The sequence below is a fragment of the Callithrix jacchus genome, chromosome 13 (assembly GCF_049354715.1).
Source record: "Callithrix jacchus isolate 240 chromosome 13, calJac240_pri, whole genome shotgun sequence".
NCBI lineage: Eukaryota > Metazoa > Chordata > Mammalia > Primates > Cebidae > Callithrix > Callithrix jacchus.
This window is the reverse complement of record NC_133514.1, coordinates 121,557,979-121,572,819: the sequence shown is the minus strand read 5'-3', so window position 1 is coordinate 121,572,819 and position 14,841 is coordinate 121,557,979. Positions and strand designations below refer to the sequence as shown.

Here is a 14,841-nt window from a genome sequence, read left to right as displayed (position 1 = left end):
CCAGGAAGAACGAATCCTCATGACTCTGGAGCCCAAATGGAATGCACAAGCTCTCACGGTTTTGTACTCTGACTGACCTCATCGGGGCTGGAAGCCTGGTAGGTGCGGTTCTCATCACTGAAGTCTTGGTCAGCCTCTGCGAATTCAGTCTCCCCAGAAACGCCAGCTCGAGACTCATATACAGGGGTCACGTTGTGGCACAGCACTATGGCTTTCACGGCTTCATGGATTCGACTGCTGACACTTTTCCTGACTTTGGGAGCTGAAGATTGGGCTTTTCTTGGTGGAGTTGAACCGGCGCTGTTTCCACCAGCTTGAGAATGCATCTTTAGAATAGGAAAAATCACATAATTAAAGACAGAGCAAAGAGAACTCTCTAGTTAACATGAAATTATTAACACATGTGATTTTTATAAGCAAAGTAGCTAAGAATAAGTAGCTTGATTTGATTCCGAGTACCCCCTATACATCACTGATTATTTTTTAACCCTAGTACTGTGAAGTGCTTTGATACATCCAGATTGTCAAAATATACCAAAACATTCACTATAAAAATATTACTTAAAAATCTGGCAATGTATTTTACTATATTCACTTCAATGGCATTGATCTGCTATGTCCTGAATTCCTATTTATTCTTGACTTCCAAAAGCAGAGTGAAAGAACAAAACGAAATGGTATACTCACCACTGCTTCCAGCTTTCTTTCAATAAAGGGTATAAAGCCAAAAGCAGGACAAAATTTTTAAGAATCTTCCCTTAATAGCATAAAGTATTCCTGATCATCAATAGTCTCTGAATTTAGATGGTCTAGTTTTACAGATAATAACAACCAAATACAATCCTAAGTCGCATTAAGAGGAAAATGACCCCATCTCATATCTCAGAACCCTGTTCTCTTAAAGCAACTCCCCATTTTTGGGCTTATGTGTATGCTTGGCTCTCCTCAGACTCAGCTGTGTTTAAGAGATTTCATCGGCACCACTGAAGAGACGACTTTTTATTATTCACCTCCTACGTGGTGGAGGGTATCACAGGATACTCCCCTTGACCCCAACAGGACTGTCAAATGTTTCTTCAGTTAACTTCGGAGTGACTCATGACAATCCGCCTTGGAAATTGAGGCTCCTGCGTTTGGACTGGTGCACAGATCCAGTGAACTGTGAATCTCCTGCCCATCAAATTACAGCGCTGTCTAATGAAGGGTTTAACTTTCTGCTCAGCTGGTGCTGCCTTTCAGTGAGCACCCAGCCCATCTGCACCCGCTCATGCTGCTGCAATAGCAAACTCAGCTGGCTCCCTCCTTCCAAACTAGGTGATGTTTATTGATGCTGTACAATTTCATTTCACATAAATTCCATCAAAGACTATGCCCTTGATCACCAAATGCGTCCAGTGGGGAAACAGAATCAGGTTATAAAGGATCTGTGTTGCAGGGCAGTGGACCTACTAGACTCCCGTCATCTTGGCAGTAACACGGAATACCAAGAGTGATTCACATCAGTTTCACAGAAGAAGTGCTGTCTGTTCAGCACACAGCAGCTTTCAGTGAAAATGATGTTTTAAAGTCCTCTTAGATGGAAGCACAATAAATATTGTGTTTATATAATGATGCTTCATCTTTTCTGCTTTTCACTTTTTTCCCTAATAACTAATAACATTAATGACTTATTTGAAGCTATTAAAATCACATTCATACATTTTTTTTTTTTTTTAAAGCAGATCAAATCTGGTACTATTTCAATGTAGAAATAGATTCCTGGGAGAAACTGTATTCTTTCTCCTTTTAAGATTTTTCTTCTATTAATAAATATCCCACATTACAAATATTCTGTATCTAAATGAATTATATCCAAAATAATAAGGTGTTTGTTTGCTTATGTGTGTGGATAAACATTCCACATGCTAAACAGACACACATATGGGACTTCTTCCATTTGACAGCATGCCAACAGTGGCTGCTAGCAAGTACAGAAGAAAGTGAAGGATTTCCAAAACTGAATACAATGCTGACCACTGAATGCCACTCTGGAGTTGTCAAGAGTAGAAACGCTGCAAGGGAAGGTGTCATTTAGTCTAGTCTCTGCGAAAATCAAGTTTGAAACAAATTACTGCAAATACAAAAAGTCTCCTAGACTCCACTACTGATTCATATATTCGAACGGATGACTGAAGTGGCAGGATGTTAATTTCTTTGAGAAGTGTGCTAATTTCCAGATGGGAACACATGAGGCTCGGCTGGATGCACGGCGAGGGGTGTGTGTGGAAGCAGACCCCCCACAGGAGGAACCCACTTGCCTGTGAGTAGGAGTCCCTGATGTGGCTCTGGATCTCATCCATCGTGTCCGCTCCATAGGACACAGTGCCCAGGTGGAGCCGCTTGAATACCATCTCATTCTGGGTGAGGGTTCCTAGGACAAAGGGAACAACAGCAAACACGTTAATGCAGGAGGCCCACGGGAAGGCCCAGCTTTCCCATGGCGCATGGTGCGCCACGGGCGATGGTCTTCCTCACTATGCTGAAGCTACCGGGATGCCCCACTCTATAATACAAGGTAGCGTTAAGACTGTTACTTGCTGTTATTTTCATTTTAATATGAAGAACAAGGTATTTTCTTCCTAACATGCCAAGGTGCCTTTTTAACATTTTGGGGTGTTTTTTTTTTTTTGGAGACTAGGTCTCACTTTGTTTCCCAGGCTGGAGTGCAGTGGCGTTATCACAGCTCACTGCAGCCTCCACATCCCAGGCTCAAGTGATGCTCCTCCCTCGGCCTCCCGAGTATCTGGGACTACAGAACACGACAGCACACCTAGCTGATTTTCTGGTTTCTGCAGAGGCATGGTCTCCTTACATTGCCCAGCCTGGACTCAAGCGATCCTTCTGTCTTAGTCTCCTAAAGTGTTGGTATTATAGGCGTAAGCTACTGTACACCCAGCCCCTAACAATGTTTAATAATGGGAAGGGCTCTAGTTACATGAGGAAAGCCCAGTTGTTGCCTTTCAGCTCAGATCTGTTATTTGGAACAAATACAACTTTTGCCTGTTCTGAAAGAGTCGGGCATAAAACTAGAAAACTGAGTCACCACCTTTACACTGCCTGAGAAAGACATCAGCTAGCCCCAAATTAGGGTGTCCATCAATTTTTTAAAAAACTTATTTCAAAAAGTTAGGTGTTTTTAGCTGAACAGAAACACTATTCCAGATGTGTTTAACCCTTAGCATGTATGTGCATCCCTCGGAATGACAGACAGGAGGTCTGTGAAGGGAGGATGGCTTTTCTTTAGCTGAGTTTCCAAACACTGGGCTATCTGAATCGGCTTCTTCAACGCCTGGCCCTCAGTGGACCGAGCAAGAAGTACCCCAGTGCTTCCTCAGGAGGACTATCAAAACGTAGGGCCTTGGATTAAAGAGATCCCACTTAACCTAAAGCACACGTGACATACGCACACAGCTTTATTTATTTGGCCACACAGAAGCAAAGTAGCACAGGGAAGCTCGAATGCCCTCTGGATAGATATGCAATGTGCTGCAATAAGGGTGCTTTCGCCTTGTCCCCGGCGGTGGGGGGGTTCTGCACTTATTCCACAGCATATCTAAGAAAGGTTATCCACAGATACTCATGACATTATAAATCCGAGTATGAACAATGACATAGCCAACGGATTGCAATAAAGGTGGAACTTTTCACATGGTTGCAAAACACCCATAAAAATATGAACTCATGTTTATGTTCCGTGGCACGCATGGTCCAGGAATACAACCCAGACTGTTTCACGTCTATGGCGCCCGCTGGGTACGAGGGGATTAGAGCACAGAGTTAATCCCAAGATATCAGTGAGGGTCAGAACACACACAGTAAGCCTTCCACCAGGACACAGTGCTTACTTTAAAGCAGAAGGAAAATATAGCTTACAATTACTATTTTAGAGAGTTTCAATAAATGCTAAAAAGTGGATGTAATAAAGTTTTAGAAATTCCAAACAGCAGCTATCTACCTGAGATGCTTGTCAGTTTTATAGATTTTGCCTTCCACAGTGTTTTATGAAACACCTTTAAATGGCTGTGTTCTGCATACCTTGAAAAAAATGTCTCCAAGTTTCATAAATCCAAATGAAAACAAAATCATCAAAACATGAGAAGTAATTTAAAGCTTTTTGTTTTGTTATGCTACCCTTGTTAAATAAGTAGAATTAACTTAAAATACTAGGCCATATTAAATAGTGTAATCAGCAACAATTCAGTCTCTAAATAATATAATGAAGTTCTACAAGTGCTTTATATATATTTTTTGCTTGTTTTTTTTTTTTTTTTTTTTGACACGAAGTCTTGCTCTGTAGCCCCGGCTGGAATGCAGTGGCATGATCTTGGCTCACTGCAACCTCCGCCTCCTGGGTTAAAGGAATTCTCCTGCCCGAGCCTCCTGAGTAGCTGGGATTACAGATGCGTGCCACCACACCCGGCTAATTTTTGCATTTTTAATACAGATGGGATTTCACCATGTTGGCCAGGCTGGTCTGGAACTCCTGACCTCAGGTGATCCACCTGCCTTGGCCTCCCAAAGTGCTAGGATGACAGGCGTGACCCACCACACTGTGGGCCTATGAGTGCTTTAAATAGCAAAAATGTGAGATGAAAAATGATAGTTCTAACACTGTCAACAGTTAAAAGATAATGAAACTTTACATTAATTCATATTAGGATAGGTACAAAGTTCACCTTTATTATGTGTACCCAAGTCAGCAGCTCTCTGAAAAATTATTTAACAAATGTGCTAAATTAAAAACATTTTACTTACCAGATTGAGGTAACTAAAGCATTTCCTTTAGACTTTTTTCTCTGACATAGACTGAGTGTGAAGCATGATAATTTAGGGAAGGGAATGGCAATGAGGCATAAATCCTATGCAGATTATAAATAGGACTTTGATTAATGCCACTTCTTTTAACTCAACTTTTTAATTATGAACAATTTCATATGTAAAGTTAAGATAATATTACAATGAACACCTGCATAGCTCCTACCAAGAATGACCAATTATTTCTTTAGGACTTTAAATGGCTGTACGCAAAGAACCGTAAGTAAAGCAATAGCATTTCATTTTCCACCTAATCCTTGCTCGGTGTGTTTGTGGGGCGGCTGTGACAGGCCTGGGTGTGGAGGAAGCTGCGAGTGCAGAGGCTCCACTGGGGTGTGAGGTGCTGCTGTCCACACCCCCGCAGTCCCTGGCTCAGGTCTCAGCACCCTCGCCGAGACCCACATGCAACCCTACAGCCCAGCGCCTCTCTGTCCCTCAACACCTGATGAGATATCTGCAAAGGGACTGACTGGCCCCTCTGGCGTCTTCCCATGGTCACCTTAATTGAGAAGGGCAAGACCTCCCACTCAGCCTCCTCACTGTACAAGCACTGCAGGGTGGCCCAAGGATGACGGGAGGGCACCCAGGTGACATGCCTGACGCAGTCAGTCCTAAATAAAGAGGAGCTGCCCTTCAGCAGCCACCAGCACGGCCACCATCCTTTCCTCACTTTCTGTATTCAACCACCTACCAAACGTTCTCAGTTCTCTCAATCCCACCTCAGACACGGAGCACATGCCTCCCGAAGCTCCTTCACTCTGCCCCTCTCACCACGCATCCTGACTGCTGCCTCTTCCAGGAATCAATAAGTGAGATGGTTATAAACATAATTATGTGCCAATTCCACTTTGTTAGACCAATGTATTTCTGATGCTTTAGTTGGGTGGTTGATGGGAACAGTGAAACGTTGATTTGGGCTATCTAATGGTCACATTTTCCATCTTCCTGATAATAACACCAATTCAACTTGTGGAATACACACTAGAAACCCCTCATGGTATGCTGGGCATCAACCTTGGCTGTGTGTGTGTGTGTATGTGTGCGCTTGCACGCACTGATGCACACACATATGCCTACAGCTGGACTAAAACAAAACATACAGAAAGTGTCACTCCTGTATGTGAATCTGAGAGATAGGAAATACAAGGAATTTGAATCCAGGAACGTAGGTTCTTTTCATCCACCTCTTTTAAAGGAAGTGTTACATCACCTCAAGGAGACAATCTCCTGAAAGCCCTGTGCCCCTTGCTCCTTTCTGGCAACATGGACCTGGGCAGCTCTTTCATCTGAGCCCCCGCCACTCCCTCTGTTGGTGCTGCTGAAACGAATCTGAGCCATATCATTTCAGCCATGGGCATGTCAGTGTCATCTGTGAAAGAAACACACTTTAGGCCGGGCGCGGTGGCTCACACCTGTAATCCCAGCACTTTGGGAGGCCGAGGCGGGTGGATCACGAGGTCAAGATATCGAGACAATCCTGGGCAACATGGTGAAACCCCGTCTCTACTAAAGATACAAAAAAATTAGCTGGGCATGGTGGTGCGTGCCTGTTATCCCAGCTACTCAGGAGACTGAGGCAGGAGAATTGCCTGAAACCAGGAGGCGGAGGTTGCGGTGAGCTGAGATCGTGCCATTGCACTCCAGCCTGGGTAACAGGAGTGAAACTCCGTCTCAAAAAAAAAAGAAAGACACTTTAAACAGAACCCCAATATTATCACACCAGAAAGCCACAGTAATTCCTCCATGTCAAACAGAAGCCAGGGTTCTAATTTCCAGGTGTCTCATGTGTTATAATTTTTTACACTGCTTGTCCACAGTATGGCTCCAGGAAAGGTCTCTTGAGCCTCTTTTACTCTACAGCTTTTTCCTCCATCTCTTTCTTCCTTGAAATTGATTTGTTAAAGAACCTGGACTGATGGTTTCTGTTCCCGCAATCTGCCCTTGGCCGCTGGCCCTTTCTCCTGTGCCTGTGGGCCTTGTGCTTCCTGTGAGCCACAGCTGGACAAAGCTGGCCAGGCGAGGTTCCGTGTAGGCTGCTCCAGGGCAGGGAGTGCCCTTCCATCAGGAAGAGGGTGTCTGGTTGCTGCCTCCTCTGATGTAAACAGCCACCCACAATCGATCCATAGACCCACAAATTCATCATGGGTTGAAAGTGGCATATATTTGAGGCACAGATCGTTGACTCTGGGGCATCTTTTCCTGGAGAAGAAATCTCTGGCATTTCTAAATGCAATAAATCCACATGGACAACAGATGTTTTCCAAAAACAAAGTTTCATCATTTATAATCACTCCATTCACAGACTCTTTCTAGACAGTAAATCTGGGATTTTAAACCACTATTTTAATCCAGTGCTTTAGGTTGGAGGTCTTTTTTCAACTTGGTGGCAGCATTTCAAGTTCTGAGATCCCAGCTTCAGTCACGCTTCTTGCTGCTGCCTGGGAAAACTGAGAGTAACTCTGCATGTACACAAAGACCCCTTGAAAGTACTGGACACCAGACAGCTGTCATAGAAACATACAAGGCAATGCTAAAATACTGAGTGTAATATCTGTGCATTTATGCATTTAGTTGAAAATGATTTAAAAGATAACTGAAACTTAGGTATGAACTATTTCTCCTTTTGAGTTATGTTTATAAAGCTTTGTATCTCGTTGGATATCCAAAAGTCTTATTCAGTTGCTTAACTGGAGCCAGGGAGAATGAAATGGAGAAATGTCTCAGTCCATTTTCTGTTGCTATAACCAAATACCTAAAACTGGGTAACTAATTTTAAAAAGGAACTTATTTCTTGCAGCTCTGGAGGCTGGAAGAGGTGCTGCTTCTGCTGAGGGCCTCCCTGCTGGTGGGGACTCTGCAGAGTCCCAAAATGGGAGCAGGCTCACGACTGTCAAACTGGCTTTTACAACAGACCCACTCTTGTGGCAACTAACACTCTACGGTGACCCACGCGCACACTCCTCACTCATGAGTGCGGGTGCCCCTGACCATTTGCCTCTTAGAGGCCCCAACTCTCAACAGTGTGACACTGGGGATTACATCTCAGTAAGAATTTTGGAGGGGCAAACATTCAAACTGTACAACAAATTTAGGATATTTTCTCAAAGCTGAGTCATTTAAAAATACTATCATTTTAGCACTTGTATTTAGGTCTATGATCTGTTTTGAGTTAACTTTTGTGTACAAGTGGGTGTAAGTATCCACCTTCATTTTTCGCATGTGGCTATCTAGCTACCCAGCACCATTTGGTGAAAAAACTATTCTTTCTCCATAGAATTACCTGGGCATCCTTGTTGAAAACCCAGTGACTATAAGTGTTAGGATTTATTTTTGGCCTCTCCCTTCTAGTCCATCGACCTACGTATCTGTCCTTATGCCCACACCATACAACACACTGTCTTGATTACTACAGCTTTGTATTAGGTTTTGAAATCAGGAGCTGCTGCCAGGTGCAATGCCTCATGCCTGTAATCCCAGCACTCTGGGTGCTGAGGCGTGAGTATCACTTGAGCCCAGGAGGTCAAGGCTTCAGTGACCCATGACTGTACCACTGCGCTCCAGCCTGGGTGGCAGAGCAAGACCTTGTTTCAAAAACCAAACCAAACCAAAACAAACCCCTAACCTCACATCCTTTGCCCACATCCCACTCCACAGCCCACAGTCCTCCAATGCATACATCTTTTTTTTTAAAGAAGAAATCAGGAGTTGAGCTAACTTGGTTTTTCAAGATTGTTTTAGCCATTCTGAATCCCTATTATCTGTATGTGAATTTCAGAATCAGCTTGCCAATTTAAGCAAAGGCAGCTGGGATTTTAATAGGTATTACATAGAACCTATAGATCAAAGAGACTGGAACTGTTGTCATCTTAACACAATGAAACAGTTTTGGATGCATTTAAATGCAATTGTTTTCTTAATTCTATTTCTGGATAGTTTATTGTTAGCATACAAAAATACAGCTTCATTCTTGTGTATTGATCTTGTGTCCTCCAATCTTACCAAACCCCTTGATTAACAGAGGGCTAGGTGATTCCTGAGGATTTCCTGCAGACGTGACCACGTGACCAGACAGCGAGAGTTTTGCCCTCCTTTACAATGTGGATGCTGGCTTCTTGCTCTTGCCTAACTGCGTTGGCTGAATGCTCGCAGCACTAGTCGTGACAGGCAAAAGTGGAAACGACCATGTCCATCACCTTGAGAATGGATAAAGTGTGGTGTATCCACATAACGAAATATTATTTGGCAACAGACAGAAATGAGGCACCAATACACGCTACAACATGGATGAACCTGTAAGAGCATGCTGGTGAAGGAGGCCAAGAGGATGGCATACGTCTGACTGGTATATGCGGAATGCCCAGGACAGGCAAGTCCTCAGAGGCAGAAAGTCATCAGGGGCTGCCTGGGGCCACGGGTAGTAGAAGGGGAAGGATGGGGAGTGCCAAGTTAGGTTGTGGTGAGAACTGAATCACGGATACGCCAAATGTGAAGACAGTAATGTATCCTGACAGTTAGTCATTTAAATTAAAGAAATGTGATAATACTAGCTCTGCGTCTTCTACAATGTTTCAGTTGCTAATCATGTTATAAGCAGCTTAAAACTGATATATTCAAATAAATGACTAACATCTTTCATCACATGAACAATGAAGTATTTGTGTTTGTTATTTTGTCCATGTGAATACACCTTGTTGGGTTCGAGAAACTGCAATACTGATGCAGACATTCCTTCAGGTCAGTGGCACATGACCTTTCTTCACATATAAAGATGAATCCTGAAAATATTTTTAAAATCAGTGATTTTTAAAATTTCATAACTTACTAATCTCAAACGTTCCTTCACCTCTTGTATAGTAGCAGATAACGCAGCAGAATTAAATCAGTCCTGAGTCTATGATACAAAATCACTTTTCAAACCTTACCTCAAATGCTCTCCATGATTTCAAACACTGATGATTTCTACAACTTCTGCCATTTTGATACAACAGAAATTAATATGGCCCCAAACTGGCAACTTTGAAAAAGGGAGGAGCTAAAGCAGCCACAGAGTAAGAGAGAGTCACAGCAGACCTGGGGATGGTATGCAGTTAGACAGACAGAAAATACCTTTTGACAAAAGGTTTGTGATTTCTAAAAAAAAAAAAAAGCTGTAACTCTTTAATAAAAAAGAGTTTTTTTGGGACTATAATGAGCAAAGCAGGCAAAGAGGAAATTAATTTCTGGGGAAAAAGTCCTGCAGGCATCATTCTCAGAGTGGCAACAGATGTGCTCCATGACTGAGCTGGGGAGACAGGGTTTGAGTCGCAGCTGCAGAGGCTTCGGACCAGATCTTCCTGGATTGTGATTTGGCCTCATACCTCAACTCCAGCACATCATCCTACAACAGTGAGCCAGTGACTTTCATGTATGAAAAGGTAATACTCACGTATGCCTCACAGCAAGAGCAATACACTTTCTCGTGAAGATTCTAGTTAAACAAAGTAATATGCACGCATAATCAACGGAGGCATCAAAACACAAACTTACGTAGACCTTACAAGGAGTGGAAACAAAACCTAAGTGGTAAGACTAATTCATCAGTCTTTAAAGTATGCTTTGACTTTTGAAAATATCTGACATGTTTTAAAGCAAAGTCAAATATATTCCAAGTCAATGACACTGCTTAATGTGAAGTCAAATATTATATTCAAAGTCAAATATAGTCTCTACAAGTCAGGCTTTCTCTAAACATGATGATTCTCAGTACTGTACACATCTGTTAAGTATCTGCATGTGTTAAATATCTCAACTGGCCCAAACACCACCAAAATGTTAATTGCAGTGCTCATACCCAAGGACACACATGAGTAAATACTGTGCCAGTAAGGCTACTTACGTTCTTAGCATCATGCGTAAGAGACTGTGGTTGCCCTCTGGTTAAAAGAATGTTCGAAAATGGTTCTGAGTCTTACCTGTGAGATCTGCTTGCCTCGTGTGCACTAACCAGCACACACGTCATGCTGGCTGCCCTGACAAACTGGGAAACAGCGTTCTCCTTCATGACGATGCCGTCTTGTGAAACTCACATGTGATTCAATTCTGAACAACATGGCATTTTGGGTAATGGATGCTATAATTAAAATGTGAGTCCTAAAAAACCTGTTGTTTTAGTGGATGTTTTTAGTAACGGCTTTGTTCGACATGAAGATAAAACCTCCCTAACAAAGGAATTAATGTATTGCATTAATAGGCTGCACCCTGAGTTAAGTTTTAAAATTTATGAGTTCTCTGCAGCATTGTTCTTTAAACAATGGCATTGTCAAATGCAACCAATGAGAAGATTAAAGTTCTCTCAGCAGATTAAGTACAAATTATCTGTCCTCCTGTTTCAGCATCATTTGTTCATTTATTAGCCGGCATCGAGTGTTTCTGGTCAGTGTCAATATGCTCTGCATCCTTGCAGTTCACAGATGTCTACGCCTGTCGAATGAATTGCTTTATGTTTCACGCACTGGTGGCCGCAGATGTGTCACTATAGCAACATCATTAATTTCAGATCTTACCGGAAATGTGCACTCCAATCAAACCTAATTATACCACATTGCTTTCTTGTCCACAAGAAGGAAACTGTAATGCAATTATTGGGATACTTCATTTTCTATTCTGCTGTGGCAAATGAGAGAACCACTGTGATAGATGCTTCTTGTCCAAAAGCTTATTGATGAAGCACAGACCCAGTTTACCATCATGCAAAGGACCACCTGACAATTATGTCAGTAGCAGAAGGCTCCTTAGACAACGGTTCACTCTTCATCACTTCAGCTGAAACTCAAGGCATTTAGAAGATAGCTGCAAACGGCCTTATGCCTCAACACTCCTCCTCTGATACCGAGAACCAGAATGCTTTATAGTATTAAACAACCATCCACAGTTACAGAACCTCTGCTGTGACTGAGGCCCGCAAGGTGACTGCAAAACCCTGTCTGACTTCTGAATCACACACTGAAGGGCAGAGCCAAAGAGCAGAATGAAAATATGGAACACAAAACAGAAAGAGATTAATTATTTAAGTTCCTGAATAAAACAACCAATTAGCAGTAAACACACGCACTGGTTTCACCAGGGCACTAAAGGTCTCACAAAGGAAAGGGGGCATACGTGGCTGTTTTCAGATCCGAGAGTGATTTGTATTTCTCTGCTGGCTTGGATGCCCCTGTTGTCTAGAGCTGTGCAACAAACCATCACAAAACTTTAGTGACTGACAACACATTTCTTTTGCTCTGAAGGGTTAAAAGATTTGCCTAACATCACACACAGTTAGGGGGCACCAGGATTCAATCCCAGATCTGATTCCAAAGCGCTTTCCATCTGAGGATACATAGGAAACTACAGGCACAACTCAGACCGTGGAAGGGCGTGGTTCCAGACCAGAGCAATAAAGTCAGTATCACAATAAAGTGGGCCACATGAAATTGTGGGTTTCTCAGTTCATAGAAAAGTGATGTTTACACTATCCTTAGTCTATTATGTGTGCAAGTAGTAGTATGTCGTACAAAAAACATACAATGTATATACCTTAATTTAAAAGTATTTTTGAAACATGCTATCAATCAGTCATCTGAGCCTTCAGCAACTTTTAATCTTTTTGCTAGCAGAGGATCTTGCCTGAATGCTGATGGCTGCTGACTGATTAGGGTGGTGGTTGCTGAAGTCTGGAGTGGCTGTGGCAGTTCCTTAAATAAGACAACAGTGGGCCGTGCGCAGTGCCTCACACCCATAATCCCAGTACGTTTGTGAGGCAGAGGTGGGTGGATCATGAGGTCAGGAGATCCAGATCATCCTGGCTAACACAGTGAAACCTCGTCTCTACTAAAAACACAAAAATTAGCCAGGCATGGTGGCACGTGCCTGTGGTTTCAGGTACTTGGGAGATTGAGGCAGGGTAATCACTTGAACCTGGGAGGAGGACGTTGCAGTGAGCTGAGATCGCAGCACTGCACTCCAGCCTGGTGACAGAGAGAGACTCTGTCTCAAAAAAAAAAAAAAAAAAAAAAAAGACAACAAATGAAGTTTGCCACATGAACTGACTCTTCCTTTCACAAAAGATTTCTCTGTAGCACGCAATGTTGTTGGAGAGCATTTCACTCACAGAGCTTCATTCGAAACTGGGGTCAATATTCTCAGACCCTGTCACTGCTCTACCAACTTAGCTTATGGAATCTTCTAAATCCTCGGTTGTCACTTTAACAGTGTTCCAGCATCTTCTCCAGGAGAGGATTCCACTTCAAGAAACCACTTTCTCTGCTCATCCATAGAAAGCAACTCATCTGTTCACGTTTCATCCTGAGGTTGCAGCAATTCGTCATCTTCAGGCTCCACTCCTAGTTCCCTCGCCATTTCCACCCACCTTCCTCCGCTGTAGTCTTGAAACCTTCAGTCATCCATGAGAATGGGAATCAATTTGTTCCAAACCTGTATAAATGCTGGCCTCCTCTCATGAACCACTTATGTTCTTAATGGTGTCTGGAATCGTGAATCCTTTCCAGACAGTTTTCGATTTGATTTGCCCAGATCCATCAGAGGAATCGCTATGTATGGCAGCGATGGCCTTATGAAGTGTATTTCTTAAACAACAAGACTCGAAAGCCAAAGTCACTCCTAAGTCCCCGGGCTACGAAATGGATGCTGTGCCAGAAGGTATGGAAACAGTGCTGATCTCCCTGTACATCTGCGTCAGAGCTTTTGCGTGAATGAGGTTTGTCAATCGGAGCATCAGAGCTTTGTCAATGAGCACTAATATTTGAAAAGAATCTTTTTTCTGAGTGGTAGGTCGCAACCATGGGCTTAAAATGTTTGGTCGACCATGATGTAAACAAATGTGCTGCCATCCAGGGTTTGTTGTTCCAAAGAGCACAGGCAGAGTAGATTTAGCATCATTCTTAAGGGTCCTAAGATTTTCAGAATGGCACATGGGCACTGGCTTCAACTAAAACTCAAGAGCTGCATTAACCCCTAACAAGAGAGCTGGCCCGTCCTTTGAAGCTGTGAAGCCAGGCACTGACTTCCCTTTAGCTATGGAAGTCCTAGATAGCATCATCTTCCAATAGAAGGCCGTTCTGGCTACACTGACATCAATGCTCTCAGCTGGATCTTCTGGGGAACTTGCTGCAGCTTCCCCACCAGCACCTGCTGCTTCACCTTTGCTTTTATGCTGCACACATGGCTTCTTTCCCTGAACCTCATGAATCAACCAACCTCTGCCTCCCAGGTTCAAGCGATTCTCCTGCCTCAGCCTCCTGAGTAGCTGGGAGTACAGGCACATGGCACCACGTCTGGCTAATTTTTATATTTTTAGTAGAGATGGAGTTTCTCCATGTTGGGCAGGTTGGTCCCGAACTCCCAACCTCAGGTGATCCACCCGCCTCAGCCTCCCAAAGTGCTGGGATTACAGGCGTGAGCCACCGCACCCAGCCCACCTTTGCTTACTTTTTAAAGATCACAATTTTAAAAGTGTGTTTATTTTGCTATCTTTTCAAAAGTCTGACAGGATGTATTAATCCTTGATAGTTTTTATCAAGTCACTGCTTTCTGTTGAAATCTTCTTTCTTTGTATTTATTCGGCTTTATTTTACTATTCTTAAGTTGGCCATTAGGATGATGAATTTTTAGGCTGTCTTGTCTCTCTGTTTAAAAAAGTGAAGCAAAGTTCCTATAAAGCCTTGATTTTGTGCATTCCATGGGCTTTAACAGAAAGTGATGACATTATTACTCAGCTCCAGGCATTTTGAGTTTGTATGAATTCCTTTTGGAGCTATGCTGTTTGGAAGTATATTCTTCCATTGCTAAAAATGCAGAGACTGAAAACGTGTTTCTTTGTTATCAGAGTCTCTTCTCTCTTTTTACTGTGATCAGGACCGTCCATTCTTTGGAATCTGCTGAAACTGGACTCACGGCCTAGCATGTATCCAACCTTCACAACGTTCTCATCCGTGTCGGATAAGAACATGT

The 14,841-nt window shown here is 42.9% G+C and overlaps 1 protein-coding gene across 21 annotated transcripts in view; it reads right to left on the bottom strand.

Annotated features, from left to right (window-relative positions):
• ATP9B (ATPase phospholipid transporting 9B) overlaps positions 1-14,841 on the bottom strand; it is a 280,109-nt gene that overhangs the window by 69,066 nt on the left and 196,202 nt on the right. For all 21 annotated transcript variants that reach the window (XR_013525960.1, XM_035271402.3, XM_035271403.3 and 18 more), the window contains 2 exons: positions 2,298-2,410; positions 78-326 (listed from right to left, as the gene is read on the bottom strand). Coding sequence is in view for 20 of the 21 variants with exons in the window: in XM_035271402.3 (XP_035127293.3) it covers positions 78-326; positions 2,298-2,410 (362 nt within the window). In the remaining variant the exon portion in view is untranslated. The remainder of the gene's footprint in view (positions 1-77; positions 327-2,297; positions 2,411-14,841) is intronic.